At 43.8% G+C, this 14742-nt stretch overlaps 1 protein-coding gene across 6 annotated transcripts in view; it reads left to right on the top strand.

Annotated features, from left to right (window-relative positions):
• The window catches only part of SIL1 (SIL1 nucleotide exchange factor), a 239359-nt gene that overhangs the window by 83728 nt on the left and 140889 nt on the right, over positions 1-14742 (top strand). For 4 of the 6 annotated variants that reach the window (XM_017959934.2, XM_017959933.2, XM_021940208.2 and 1 more), the window contains one exon: positions 12687-12722. The exons of the other annotated variants lie outside the window; for them this stretch is intronic. In XM_017959934.2, the coding sequence (XP_017815423.1) occupies positions 12687-12722 (36 nt within the window). The remainder of the gene's footprint in view (positions 1-12686; positions 12723-14742) is intronic. 6 annotated transcript variants of the gene reach the window in all.

The raw sequence follows: 14742 nt of genomic DNA, 5'->3' as shown, positions 1-14742 counted from the left end.
GGAGGCTCCATGAGGACAGTTTAGATCACTTCATTGCAGAGAGACCTCATTTCTCACGTAGGGAGGTCTCTTCACTAGCTTCCCAGGATGGTTAATCGCTGCCCCTCAGCAGCTAAATCCCACAGCCCCCTGGGAGAGCAGGTGGAGGCCAGGCTAGGAAGGCCTGCAACCTCCGTGGCAGCCACTGCCAAGACTGAGGCCATTTTGCAGCCGGCTGGCTGAGTTCTGCTCTGGCACCAAAGCATCTCTGCCCTGGCTTTGGCCTTCATTACCCGGATGGGACAGGCCAGGGTCCAGTTTGCAATCTGTGCATTTGGGTGGTGATGGAGAGCAGCTGTTGACCATCCTCTTTCTAACAAGCATTTGTATGCTTAATGCACACCCTGAAGCTCTTATCTTCCCCTTCCTCTGCTTCTATCCACCTGTTCTCTCTGAGGTTTAATCAGGAGTGCTGAGCAGAGTGGCATAGCCTCAGCTCTCAAAGATTGGTACACCCAAATGGCTGAGATGGAAAACTTAGCCCAAGTGGGGATGATGGAAACTAGCTGCCAAAATAGTCCCAGCCCTCATGCCACAGACTTTGTTTTAGTTCAGAGAACCTTTGTAGCTCTGAATTTTTTCCTTTTCTAATATTGGCCTCACCCCACTGGCCAAGACAACCCAGGGCATCTCCATGGTTAAGACTAACCAGGGCTAGGAGTAGTTCTCAAGGGCTTGCCTAGAGCTTGAATGAGAGGCCCTTTCCCAGAACCTGTTAGTTTTGTCAGAGCCTTGGAGTTAGGAATTGGTCTATAACTTAGAGATAGTACTTCACTAGGTAAAGAAGAGAACAAACTATGAATAGTGGTGTTGGTGGCGATAACATGAATAGAGACCTGAAGTGAGAGTATATCTGCTTGTCTGGAGTGACAGGTATGTGTAAGGGAAAAATGAGGTGGCGGGGATGGGTGGCATCCACTCTGTCAGCGGTGGGGGCCAGTGAGGGGGAGGGAGGAGATCAGAAGGAGAACTGACAAGCCAGTAGATTTAAAGGTGTGAAACTAAGTGTAACAGATGAGTCTGTCATAGAATCCAACCAGGAGCTGTGCTGGGAGATGAGGAGATGAAGAAAGATGATGTAAACTCCTGGGTTTGAGGAGTTTGATAGTAGAAGAGGAGAACTAAAAGGGCAATTTCAGTTAGAGATAGCCATATCAGAAAACTTGTTCATTTCGGGTTCCATTTGTTGAACTCCTGGAAGTATAGTGCATGATGCCAGGGATACCATGGTGGGCATGACAGAGGTTGCCCACCTGGGCTTATAGTGATGGAGGACCCCCTATAGGAAGGTGGCTTATTGGGAATGCAGAGGACACTGAAGGAAAGGCTTCGCTGAGGTGGGGTCATTGGAGCTGGATGGAGAGAGGTTTTGTGTATGTTGGAAGGCAGAGGGGAAAGGAATCAGTGTTTACAGATTTATAATCCCATAGAGGAGATCACTGATGGGGCAAAGTTATTTAGGTAGCAGATGGACAGTCTTGGCTTTATAAATGTGATGAGACTGAGAAATTAGAATCAGAAGCTGGAAGGGGACACAGAAAGGTAGTAGGGATATAGACAGAAATTGAAGAAGCTCCTATTAGATGTCTTCAGTTTTCTGAGCCAAGCTGAGGGTGGTCTTCTGCTTTGGGCGATGAAAGAGAAGTACCCATTTGGGTGCTTGGGAAATGGAAGGTTGGGAAGAACTACCATGGGGAAAGTTCTTGGACAACCAAGAGGTCAGAACTAAGCATCACCCAGTGTTAGGAAAGGTTCAGTTAACATCTGACAACCTGACACTGTGGTGGGTGAGGTTTGTTGACTTTCTTGAGTAATTTAAGCCCTGGGCAGTGCATAGGTGGACAGTGAGATGGTTGGAATCTGAGGGACGATAGGCGGATCATTCTGGGGACTCTTGGGTTGTCTCTGGGTATGGTGAGGGAGACTTTTGTCCATCTGGCCTGTGGGGCTTTGTGAAGCCAGGTTTCTGGCAAGCTCTGGAGAGCTTTTTGGAAGCTTCTCTGAACCTGCTCCAACCTTCCCTCTTCTGAAGACAGGGAACATCAAGGGAACTCTTTGAGGCCCTGGCAGTGCACAGGGCAGGGTGGGGGTGGCACCCCACTAGCCACTGATCTTTTGGCAGCCTCTCAAGAGCACACATGAAGCACGGCCTTGTGTGCAGGGGCTCTGTGAGCCTTTTGTTGCCTGGGTGCTAATCAAGCTAATTATATTTCTGTTCATGTGGGGGTTTTGTTTTGTTATTATTCATAAACTCATAAGTTGTTGGTTTTGCCTTATTTCCCATAATATGTGGATTTGGGCAAACAAAGATTGAGTTTTAGTTTAATTTCTTTAATTCCCAGAACAGTCTGTTTATGGTTTGTGTAATGCAGCTGTTTGGAAGAAGAGAACCATTTCTTTGGATTAAAAGTTTTTGGATTTGATTACCTATGGCCATAATTAGTTTATCTGGGCAGAGGTGAGTTTTTAAGGAATAGTAATATGGTATATTTGTAAAGTTCTTTTTCCTTAGGGGAAAAAAGAAACGACCCTTGCTCCTCACCCCAGTAACCCTCTAAATGTTGTATAAACATCATCTTTTTAATCTCTATTCCATCATCTCCCAGTTTGGTCAAGTCATTCAGGCTCTTCTTTTTTTTTTTTTTTTTTCCGAGACAGAGTCTCGCTTTGTCACCCAGGCTGGGGTGCAATGGCATGATCTCGGCTCACTGCACCCTCCACCTGCCAGTCTCAAGCAATTCTCCTACCTCAGCCTCCTGAGTAGCTAGGACTACAGGCACCGGCCACCATGCCTGGCTAATTTTTGCATTTTCAGTAGAGACGGGGTTTCACCATGCTGGCCAGGCTGGTCTTGAACTCCTGACCTCGTGATCTGCCAGCCTCGTCCTCCCAAAGTGCTAGGATTATAGACGTGAGCCACCGCGCCTGGCCAAGTCATTCAGGCTCTTAGAGGATAAGGAGGTTGTCTAGTATCTCATGACCAAGAAATGACTGAGGGGATCCTAGAATGGAAGGGCTTACCAAAAAAAGAAAAAAGACAGAGGGGAAATAGGACCCAGGAATTCCAGTCTAGCAGTTGGGTGGGGAAAGGAAGAAAACTGACTTTTTTTTTTTTAACATCCCCTTGTGCTAGGTGCTTTGTATATATTAAGTCCTCAAGATACCCCATAAGGGAGTAGTTATGTTTTCTCTTGGTCTCTTTTGGAGCCCGTGGTCCATTGGTAAAGGGGCTTCAGATCCCATTGCTTTTCCCAGATTTCCTTTCTTCTTAAGATGGAATCTGCGGGGTCATGATCTGAAAGCAGTTTTATTTGAAGTTTACATGGGAACAAAATAATGTGAATTTTGGAGGCCTTTGACACTGAGAGGGGGAAATTATTCAAGCAGACACAGAATTATCAAGCTGCCCTGTTTGGGTTTCTAGGTTGGATCTTAGGGATTGATTCTGATGTCCCTAAACACAGTGGAGTAAGCAGCCCTGTGTGCAGTATGATTTGAGGACTGTTAGCTGGCTTTAGATTCCCACGGGGTTAAATTGTAGATGGAGAGGCTGGAGGAATTGTTCCCTAAAGACGGTTAGCATTTTAGCTTCCAGTATTTGATCAAAGTAGCTAGCTGAGGATACCTTGGAGTTAGGTATAGAGCAGTAGATTTCAAAGGGGAGGCTCTTTTACAAAGCTGGCAGTAATGGAGGCACCCAGATAAAGTGTTTCATTTACAAGAGTCCGTCTTAGTTTTGAAGTTGAGGGATGTACTTTGTGGGGTGAAGAGAAGTAAGAAGAAAAGTTCTAAGGAATGCTGAACATTTTTCACCTATTTGCTGGCTTCATCTGACACTGCTGATGCATATCAATGAGTCTTTGTTCTAAAGTGGCCGTTTGAACACAATACTCTCTCTTTTTTCTCTTTTCCTTGTTTTCATGCTCTCAGCCCCTTTCCCTTTTCCCTTCCTTCACACCCTGCCATCCCTGCCACCTCTTCCACCTTACCTTCCTAGCTGCCTCTACCTGCAGCTGAGTGGCAGGTGGCAGGGATGAATAGATGGAGGGGTCTGTAGCTGGGGGAATATTTTCTCAATTCTGCTAGCATCAAAGAAATGACTTCCAAGCCAATTCTTCTAGCCACGTATTTCGCTGATCAGTGAGAACTAGAGGAGAAACACATTAACGTTGCCAGAGAGGGGATTTGGGAAAAATCAAGTCTGTGGAACTGAGTGATCTAAAGTTATAAGCATTAAAAACAAATCCTGGAGTGCAGCTGGAATTCTTCCCAGCCTGCCTCCCACAGCCCTGTCCCTTGACACACACACCATGTGGCACATGAATAGTTTGTACCTCAGCTTTCCCAAAGATCCTAATACTAATGACAAGGTGTCCATTTGTGTTGCCCATCATTGGATATTTCTGGGCATAACGTGGGGAAAAAAAGCAATCCCAGGGGCTTTTTTCCCTTTTTGTGACCTCTTTGTTTCCATACGCTTGAAAAGGCTTTGGAATAGAACTCTCTTGAATTGAGCACACCTACCTGCTCATCTATTTTCCCTCCATCTGGCACCAGTCCAGAGTGAGGTCTTAGGAGAACAATGGCCTTTTCTTTACCCTTAATCCAGGAAGGTGCTTCTTGTCAAGAGAAAAAAAATCTTCTGGTTGTATGGGCAGAACTTCAAGTGGAGTATTTCGTCTCCTTTGGAAGAAAGATAAAGCCTATATGCCCTTTCTTCAGTGAGACATGTTCTTCACAGAGGCAATGGCCAAGAGCTCAGCCCAGGTTGTATGCTGGCATTCGATTGTTGCTGCCGTGCCTTGAATATAGCATATAGTATAATGTTTTAGAGTTAGTCCACCTGGGTTCACACCTCTGCTCTGTCTTTTATAGCTAGTAGCTGGGCAAGTTACTTAATTACACTAAAGATTAATGAACTATCCCTTTCTGTAAAATAGGGGTAGTAATAATGCATTCTTCTGAGGATTATTTTAAATAGTAAATAAGGTAAACATGAAATGTTTACTGTAATGCCAGGTGCATAGTAATAGCTCGGTAAATGTTAGCTGCTGTTTTTTCTATTGTATTAAAAATCAGTGGACATCAGATGAACCCAAATTGAGGTACAGTTTGCAGAATAACTGACCAGCACTTTTCAAGTATGTCCAGGTGACGAAAGACAAAGACTGAGGAACTGTCACAGATTGGAGGAGACAAAGGAGACGTGACGACGAAATACAGTGTGATAACCTGTATTTAGATTGTAGTGGATTAGATTGTGCAAAAGAGAAAAACATTAGTGGAAAAACTGGTGAAACCCAGTAAAGTCTATAGTTTAGTTACTACTGTTGTATACATGTTAATTTCTTAGTTTCGATAATTGTCCTATAGTTTTGTAAGATGTTAATAGCAGGGAAATCTGGGTGAAGAGTATACGGGAACTCTGTATTTTTTTTCTTTTTTTTTTTTTGCAACTTTTCTGTAAGTCTAAAATTATTTCAAAATGAAAAGCTAAAATAGAATAATGTCTAAGTGATCGTTTTAAGTAAAGGAGAAACTCACCAGGGTATAGCTGTGCCCCCAGCATAATAGGTCAGTCTTGCCTCCCATGTCAGAGGGAGGGCTCTTACTCAGGGACCCCAACACCTGCCTCTTAAGCACCTGCACACCTGCTGTAGATGTACCACACCTGAGATGCACCTGGCATCCTCAGGCAAGGTCTGTTCTAGGCAGATAATTGGTCAGATAGCAATGCAGACACACACCCCAGATCAGATCCTGCAGTGGGGCCATACAGCGACTGGGGAGGAGGCCACTCATGTGGCATTAGGACTCTCTGCAGGGGTGAGTGATCAGGGCACTTGTCTCTGTTCTTTGGAATATAAATGAAATTCTGCCTGTTTTATCCTACTACCTAAGCACCAATCAGTATGGCAGTATGTTTGTGGATTGTAATGCCTACCCCTACGCTCATTGTTTGATCATCCAGGGAAAGAAAAATAAGTTCAAGCCTTTGCAATATATAATTTATTATTTTCTTTCCTGCCAAGTGCCTTGCTTTTGCACAAAGCAGATATTTTGCTTGCTTTTCTTAAGTGTAAAAGGTACATGTACTTTTCTTATGACTGATGTGGCCATCCCTGTCATGCTAATAGCAGGGTTTGTAGAAAAAAGCCATTATTATCATTGGAAGAATGTGAGTCTTGGAGTTTTTATTTTTGCATTGAAGTCAGCTATCGGGGGTTCTGGAAAGTATAGAGTCTTTCATTCTAGCACACAACTCCCCTACAAGCATTTACACTCAGAATCCCATATTTTTTAAGTTAAAAAAATCAATGCTAAAAAATGTTCTTTGTATTTTAACTCAATGGCTAAGGTATACTGCTTTTTGCTATTGATTTACGAATTTTATTGTCAGACCCTTGGGATGTATGTGGATTACTCAATGCTGTGACAAATGGCTAGGCTCTGAATTATGTATTGTATTACGGGGGAGTTCATAAACCATATTTTTCTATGGGTTATTTTAGGCATAAGACTAGTGAACTGCCATTTCTCTTTTAGTTACACGTGACTTTAAAAAGGTGGAGGATGCCAGTGGGAAGAAGTGGCTGGCTCAAGATTGAATAGCCAACGGCCCCAAAACCTTGTGAATGCAGAAGGTTGAAGTGGACAGACCTTGGGTGTGGATTGGGAGAATTGAGAGAGGAGAGAGAATCTGCTGGAAATCAAGCCTTTTGCTGCACCTTTGCTCAGGCTAGAGCCCTAGCAGAAAAATGACTGGCTTCCCCTCTCCTGGGGCTTCTGAGTCCTGAGAGTCCTACACCCTGAGTGGGCCTTCCCTACTCCTGCCTCCCCCTCCCCTACACAGCCACTTATGCTGATGGATGTGCAAACCCTTTACAGACAGTTTGGCACAGCTTCGCTTGCAGAGATCATCTGTCTCTTTTGACTGAGCAACTTTATGTTTGTGGCTCCTTTTCCTTGCACAGAGAGAAATTGCCTTGTGCCGGCTTCTGCCTTCTGATGGAAATGTTTACCTTCCCTAGGGAAAGGCACTATTCTTTGGGGGTAATGTCTGCTGGTGCTCCCCACCCCTCGTGGGAACATAAGCCTGTGCTCAAGGGTGGACCGGAGGAGGCGGCCGTTGGAGCGTGCACGATTGCTACCGGGGCAGCCATCTGCCAGTGTCGCGGCTCACAGCCTGCCTCTGAGCAGGCCGCCGGGAGGGAGTGTCTGCACTCCTGGGGCCTGCATGCATTATGCACAGCCCATTCCCTAAATGAGCTTTCTAAGGGTATATAACTCCTTTCTACTCTGTTCTTGTATGGCCTGCCTCAGGGCACCTTTCAGAATCTCCCCTAATTATGCTTCTAGTGCCAAGGATTTAGAATTTCTGGTAACAGCTGATTTTTTTTTTATAGATTTCTGCAATTGCAATTGATTTATAGTTATAGGAGGATTTGTTTCTTCCAGGGAAATTATTAACACTGCGATTATACAGTTTCATGTCAGTGGTATTTTGACTTTATCCACAGCCACAGTCCAGCCTCCTTGGCCTGCCTAGCTGCTTCTGGAATGGACCCCTTGTAATTTGAGGAGGCTGTTGTAGCATTAGAATGAAATCTGAGCTTCCAGTTGCCGACCACCACCTTCCCCACAGATCGCCCCCCTCTTCCCCACCTTCTCTTCCTGAGATGGAGGAGTTTTTTCACAGGCTGCTTAGAAAAAGGAGATTCATAACATGACTCAATCCTCACCCACAGATCTAGGATTCCTGCCATCCAGTAAATTTTGGCAGGCAGGCTGTGTGTATGGAGGGCGAGTCCTGCCCCCCTATCCCTGTCCTGCTCTCCTCATTGCGTGTGCCTCTTGGGTGGAGTCTGGGTTGTCTAGCCTCTCATTTCTTCCGCTTTTCCTCTGAGCAGCCCTTCCTTCTTCTCTAGGGTTGGCCTTTAGTATCTGTAAGGAAAAGAGGACAGTGTCTCACATTCCTGGGACTTCACGGAGAGACCCTTGGGAAGAGTTCAAGTTCTGAGGTGTTTGGGTACTTGCCATGTGCCTACTGCTGCGTTAAATACAGTGAGGGCATAGCAGAGTGCCTGGGCCTTAAGCCTTAATCCTTAACCACAGCCTACCTGGGAATCAATTCAAACAAAAAGATTGGCAGTCCTACTAACCCACTCAAGGATCTGGATGTGCAGGTGTCCTTGTGTCTGTCATTATGTTGATATGTCAGGGTCATTGAGGCCTCCAGGCTAGTGCTAGTGAGGCCATGATACTGTTGAAAGTGAGTTACTGGTAACGTTGGGTTTTCCTTTGCCCTCTGCTGGGGGAGAGGAGAGGAAAAGGGGCATTAGGTTCCAGAAAATCCTTGGCTATGAAGACTTTGGTTCAACTTTGTCTTCCTTTTACCCATCTCTAGATGAGACAAAAGGACCCTGAGTAAGAGTAGGGAGCAGAGTGGGACTTTGGGGAATCAAAGGCAATGAGAGACCAGCAGGGGCAGAGAGAGCACTTGTGGCCTACCAGCCTATTAGAATCAGAGCAAGGAGTGCCTTCTTCAGCCTCGCTAGCCAGGGAGACCCACGCTGGACCCATTGTTGGCATGGTCTAGGAGGAGCCAGGAGGCCCCTGCCAAGTCTGTCACCTACAATTATTGTTGCTACGTCTGAGCCGCATGCTCCCCTCTTTAAAGGCTCACAGCTACAGCAGAGCGAAAGGTCCTGAGCTGCTTGGCTCCTGCAGCGTGGAGGCTGACACACAGGGAGGGACTTAGGACAAATCTGGACCAGACCAGGTGTGGCTTCTTTTTAACCTAGCCAATAGGAAGCCCTTGTTTTAGGAACCTCCACCCCAGTCTGTGTAGATGTGTCTAGAGCTGAGCCTCTTTCTTCCAGTTTGGCCTTTGTGGGCTCTCCTTCCCATTTCTGGCCTCAACAAACTGACCTGCCAGCAGGTTCTGGAGCCTTCCCAGGCCTGCAGCAAATAGGGCTTGGCAATGACAAGATCTGTGGTAGGGCTGCATTTATTGGATGTCCTTTGAAATGAACTTTCCCGTAGTCCATAAGTGCCTCCTGGGAGCTTCTTCAGGGTCCTGGCTTCCCTTGAACTTCATGCTTGTGCTGACTCCCACACACATTTCTGTGTTTTTCATTTTAAAGATGATTGGTGATGAATTGGGGGAGGGGAGTGAGAATTTGCTTTCCTCTGCACCAGAAGTGCAGTGCTGCTAATTTCATTCTGCACACTTTGTCTCTGAGATGAGCAGGGTTCCTCTGTGCCCATGTTTAGTACTGCTGTGTTGCTGGACTCTCCTGGCAAAAATTAGGCTAATGTCTCCAACAACTGCATTAGCCACTGAAATGAGGTTCTAAATTGAAGGTACTACACCAAGTCTCTCTCCAAGGTATCGCCTTGTTCTGGCTTTTATTATTCAAATTCATTCTCTCAGTGATTCTCCACAGACTGACTGGCACACTGGTTCAGTGCAGCACATTGTACTAGCCGAAAGGCAAGATCACCTTTTAAGAAGAGGGAGGAAGGAAAGGAGTAGGGGGAAAGGCAAAAGAGGAATACTTGCTGGGGTGCAAAGAATCAGAACTCTTATTCTAAGAGCTGCTTGGTGGGCCTGTGCAATGCTCAGAGATAGGAGGCAAAGGGATCAGACCTAGAATAGGGTGGAGGGGTACCTTCGGTGGGGATGTCATTGCAGTAGTGGTATCTATGCCTTGTAAGTTCACTATATCTTCCTTCCCTTTCTTGTTTACTGAGCACCTAATGCCTCACAGGGCGCTGAGAATTTTGAGGTGGGAGACCAAAGATCAAAAGGACAGAAATCTTTCCCTTAAGAAGCTCTTGATCGGCTGGATGCAGTGGCTCACACCTGTAATCCCAGCGCTTTGGGAAGCCGAGGCAGGCGGATCACCTGAGGTTGGGAGTTTGAGACCAGCCTAACCAACACGGAGAAACCCCATCTCTACTAAAAATACAAAATTAGCCAAGTGTGGTGGTGCATGCCTGTAATCCCAGCTACTCAGGAGGCTGAGGCAGGAGAACTGCTTAAACCTGGGAGGTGGAGGTTGCGGTGAGCCGAGATCACACCATTGCACTCCAGCCTGGGCAACAAGAGCGAAAACTCTGTCTCGAAAAAGATAAAAAACAAACAAACGAAAAACAGCTCTTGATCTTAGTTTCACCTGTTTTCTGTCTTGGATGGTATGGGAGGGAAAGGAATGGGAGGAGGGGGCTGGACCTTAGGATTCTTGCATTTTATATTGGAAGTAGGAGACTTTCAGCAGTCAGATGCCTGGATAGTTGAGAATTTGGCTCTTATATGTTTGTTTTTAAAATGACTTTCTCTTTTTTTTTTTTTTTTTGCCTGCTGACAAAGTAATATGTTTTCAAAGCAGAATACTTGGAAAACATAGAAAAACACAAAGGGAGACAACAACAACACAATCACCCAAATCCTACTGTGCAGATGTCAAATTAACATCATGGCTTGTGTTCTTCCAGTTGTTTGCACAAAAGTGCAATCATACTGTACAGACTATTTTGAGACAGATACTTTCCCTTTAGAAATGGAGGTTGAAAGTTAGAGCCTCCAGCACATAGGTATAAAGTGAGCCTTAGGCATAAAGTGAACATTTTCCAGGTGCTGTTCTTTAATATATTCAAGTGTATGAATATACCAAATTAAACTTAATTCTTACGGTTGGGCATTTAGATGGTTTCCAGTTTTTCACTGTTGTAAATAATTCGTCAGTGAATATACTTGTATTTATTTTGATGTATTCTCTGTGTTCTTAGGATTCACACAGAAGTGCTTGTCTTTTCTGATTCTTTTTGCCCAGCATTTCAGTGAAAGCAACCTCTTTTCCAGGCATTTTAGATAACACCATGATTTTGAGTATCTCTCTGCATTAACATCAGATGCCCTGGAATTTCTTCTCTATGTGGTCCCTGGATTATTCTTCTTTGTCCAGGAAATAGCTAGGTTCAGGTGAGATCGGGCAGCGAGAACAGAACACACATTCTCATTGTTTTGTGCCAAGATCGTAAGGTCCCCAGAGACCTCACATTGTCATCAACCCCTTTGATAGCAAGCAGTTATTGAATGCCTGCCTACCTGTGTCTAACCCAGAATCAAATGGAGGAGATGCAAAACAGGTCTCTACTCTCAGGGAACATGGTGACTGATTGAATAACAGAACTGACATGAAGCAATTCACACACAATGTATTGAGCACTTCCTATATGGTAGGTATTTGTTCTAGGCTATTTTGGAGGGAAGAGAAAAGGTAGATATGCTTTTCTTCTTCAAGGAAGCTACAGCATTTTTACGCAGTTTATATACAGTTAGCTAGCCACACAGGTCAATAACTGATAAATATCTGATTGTACAGACATCAAGTGTTACAGAGGTTCAACGTTGGTAGTCATTGGAGTGTTAGGGTTGCTTTGGTGGAAAAACTCATCCACTGAGAGAGTAATTAGGTAAATTTCAGAGAAGAGAAAAGATAGGAGATAAGTTGGGCTTGAAAAAGGTGGTATTTGATGAGGTGGAGTATAAAGGGTTTTCCAGGTGGGAGGAACAGCTTGCAAAGAGGTGGTGGCAGTAATGACTGTCTTATCATGGTGACCAGGTGTACAGCAGCACAGAACAGATTGAGGATGGAGAATTACAGAGAAGGTGAGGGAGAATTAAGGTTGTATTCTGAGAGTCCTGAGAATTAGGGGATCCAGAGCAGTACGAGGTACACAGTGGACGAGAAAAAAAACTTGCTACATTTGTATCTGATTAAAGAGAAGGTAGGAAAGTCTTGATTTCTCTCAGTGCCAGAACGTGCCAGAATGCCCCAGGCTCAGTCCTTGGACCTCTGCTCTTCTCTGTCTACACTTACAGCGTTGGTGACTCATCTAGTCTGATGGCTTCACATTTCATCTGTATGCTGATGACTCCTAGGTTTTTTGTCTCCAACCTAGACTCCTCTGAACTTCAGATCCATCTGCCTACTAGACACCTTTACTTGGATAGGCATCTTAAATTTAACATGTCTAAAACTGAGCTCCTGCAACTTTCCCCACTTCAGTTAATGGCTATTCTATCCCTTTAATTTTTCAGGTCAAAATCCTCACAGTCATTTTTGGCCCCTTTCTTTCTCTAAGACCCCACATTCTATCTGACAGCCAATCCCAACAGCTCTGTCTTCAAAATGTATCCAGAATTTGAGCACTTCTCATTACCCCTATGGTCACCATGATCTCTCACCTGGATTATTGAGTAGCATCTAACTAGTCTCCCTCCTTCTGTCCTAATTACCTGCAGTCATTTCTCAACACAGCAGCCAGTGATCCTTCTACCATGCCTTCCTGTGCTCAGAAATATCCTCTGGTGTTCCTTCTCACATAAAGTAAGGGCTAGCTCCTTCTTTGGCCTGCACAGCTCTATGATGCGGCTCACCGTTACCTCTGTCATTTCATTTGCTGCTATTCTCCCTTACATTCCCTCTTCTCTAGTCACTCTGGCCTTGCTGTTTTTCCCTAAACACACCAGGCTGTCACACCTTGGGACCTAAAATGTTCTTCCGCTGGATGGCTTTGTGGCTGGCTCCCTCACTTCCCTTAGTCTTTCCTCACAAGTGACTTTCTTTCTTTTCCAGCGTCCGAAGCTGGATTGATGCAAAGCAACAAAATAGGTAAGGTAGTATTGGATTATAACTAAAATTATAAAATAAATGTACATGAGTCTAAACTCATTTAAATAAATGACTAGGGGAGAGAAGTTAAATCGTTTAAAAAATTTTGTTACTTTTTGTGCATATGTTATAGTTGTATATATTTATGAGGTACATGAGATGTTTTGATACAAGCATGCAATGGATAATAATCACATTATGGAGAATGGGGTATCCATCCCTTCAAGCATTTATCCTTTGTGTTATAAACAGTCCAGTTACACTCTTTTAGTTATTTAAATGGACCATTAGATTATTATTGACTACAGTCACCCTGTTGTGCTATCAGATAGTAGGTCTTACTCATTCTTTCTGTTTTTTTAATACTCATTAACTATCCCTATCTCCCCGTTCCTGTCCCAACTCCCTTTCCCAGCCTCTGGTAACCATCGTTCTACCCACTGCATCCATGAGTTCAATTGTTTTGATTTTTAGATCCCACAAATAAGTGAGAACATATGATGTTTGTCTTTCTGTGCCTGGCTTATTTCATTTAAAATAATGATCTCTGGTTTCATCCATGTTGTTGCAAATGATAGGATCTCATTTTTTTTTAAATGACTGAATACTATTCCATTGTGTATAGGTACCACAGTTTTTAAAATTCATTCATCTGTTGATGGACACTTAGGTTGCTTCCAGTGTTGGCTATTGTAAACAGTGCTGCTACAAACATGGAGTACAGATATCTCTTAGATAGACTGATTTCTTTTGTTTTGGGTATATATCCAGCAGTGGAATTGCTGGATCATATGGTAGCTCTATTTTTAGTTTTTTGAGGAACCTCCAAATTATTCTCCATAGTAGCTGTAGTAATTTACATTCCCACTAACAGTGTATGAGGGTTCCCTTTTCTCCACATCCTCTCCAGCATTTGCTATTGCCTGTCTTTTGGATATAAGCCATTTTAACTGGGGTGAGATGATATCTCATTGTAGTTTTGATGCACATTTCTCTGATGATCAGTGATGTTAAGCACCTTTTCATATTCATTTGCATTTGTATGTCTTCTTTTAAGAAATGTCTATTCAGGCCGGGTGTGGTGGCTCACGCCTGTAATCCCAGCACTTTGGGAGGAGAGGGGGAGATCACTTGAGGTTGGGAGTTTGAGAAAAACCTGGCCAACATGGTGAAACCCTATCTCTACAAAAAATACAAAAATTAGTCAGGTGTGGTGGTGGGTGCCTATAATCCCAGCTACCCAGGAAGCTGGGACAGGAGAATCACTTGAACCCGGGAGGCGGAGGTTGTGGTGAGCTGAGATCGCACTACTGCACTCCAGCCTGGGCAACAGAGTGAGACTCCCTCTCAAAAAAGAAAAAAAAAAAAAAAAAGTAAAAAAGTCTATTCAAATATTTTACACATTTTTTGATGGAATTATTAAGTTTTTTTTCCTATGGAGTTGTTTGAGCTTCTTATGTATTTCTTATATATTCTGGTTATTAGTGTCTTGTCAGATGGGTAGTTTGCAGATATTTTCTCCCATTCTGTGGGTTGTCTCTTCACTTTGTTGATTGTTTCCTTTGCTGTGCAGAAGCTTTTTAATTGGATATGATCCCATTTATTCATTTTTGCTTTGGTTATTTATGCTTGTGTGGTATTGCTCAAGAAATCTTTGCCCAGACCAGTGTCCTGGAAATTTTCCCCAATGTTTTCCTATAGTAGTTTCATAGTTTGGGGTCTTAGATTTAAGTATTTAATCCACTTTGATTTGATTTTTGTTTTTGTATATGGTGAGAGATAGGGGTCTAGTTTTATTCTTCTTCATGTGGATATCCGGTTTTCTCAGCACCATTTATTGAAGAGACTGTCTATTCCCAGTGTATGTTCTTGGCATCTTTGTCAAAAATGAGTTTACTGTAGGTATGTGTATTTGTTTCTGGGTTCTCTCTTCTTTCCATTGGCATATGTGTCTATTTTTATGCCAGTACCATGCTGTTTGGGTTATCATAGCTCTGTAGTATAATTTGAAGTCAGGTAA

Source organism: Papio anubis, chromosome 5 (genome assembly GCF_008728515.1).
Source record: "Papio anubis isolate 15944 chromosome 5, Panubis1.0, whole genome shotgun sequence".
NCBI classification, from domain to species: Eukaryota; Metazoa; Chordata; class Mammalia; order Primates; family Cercopithecidae; genus Papio; species Papio anubis.
This window is presented reverse-complemented; position numbering and strand designations above follow the sequence as displayed.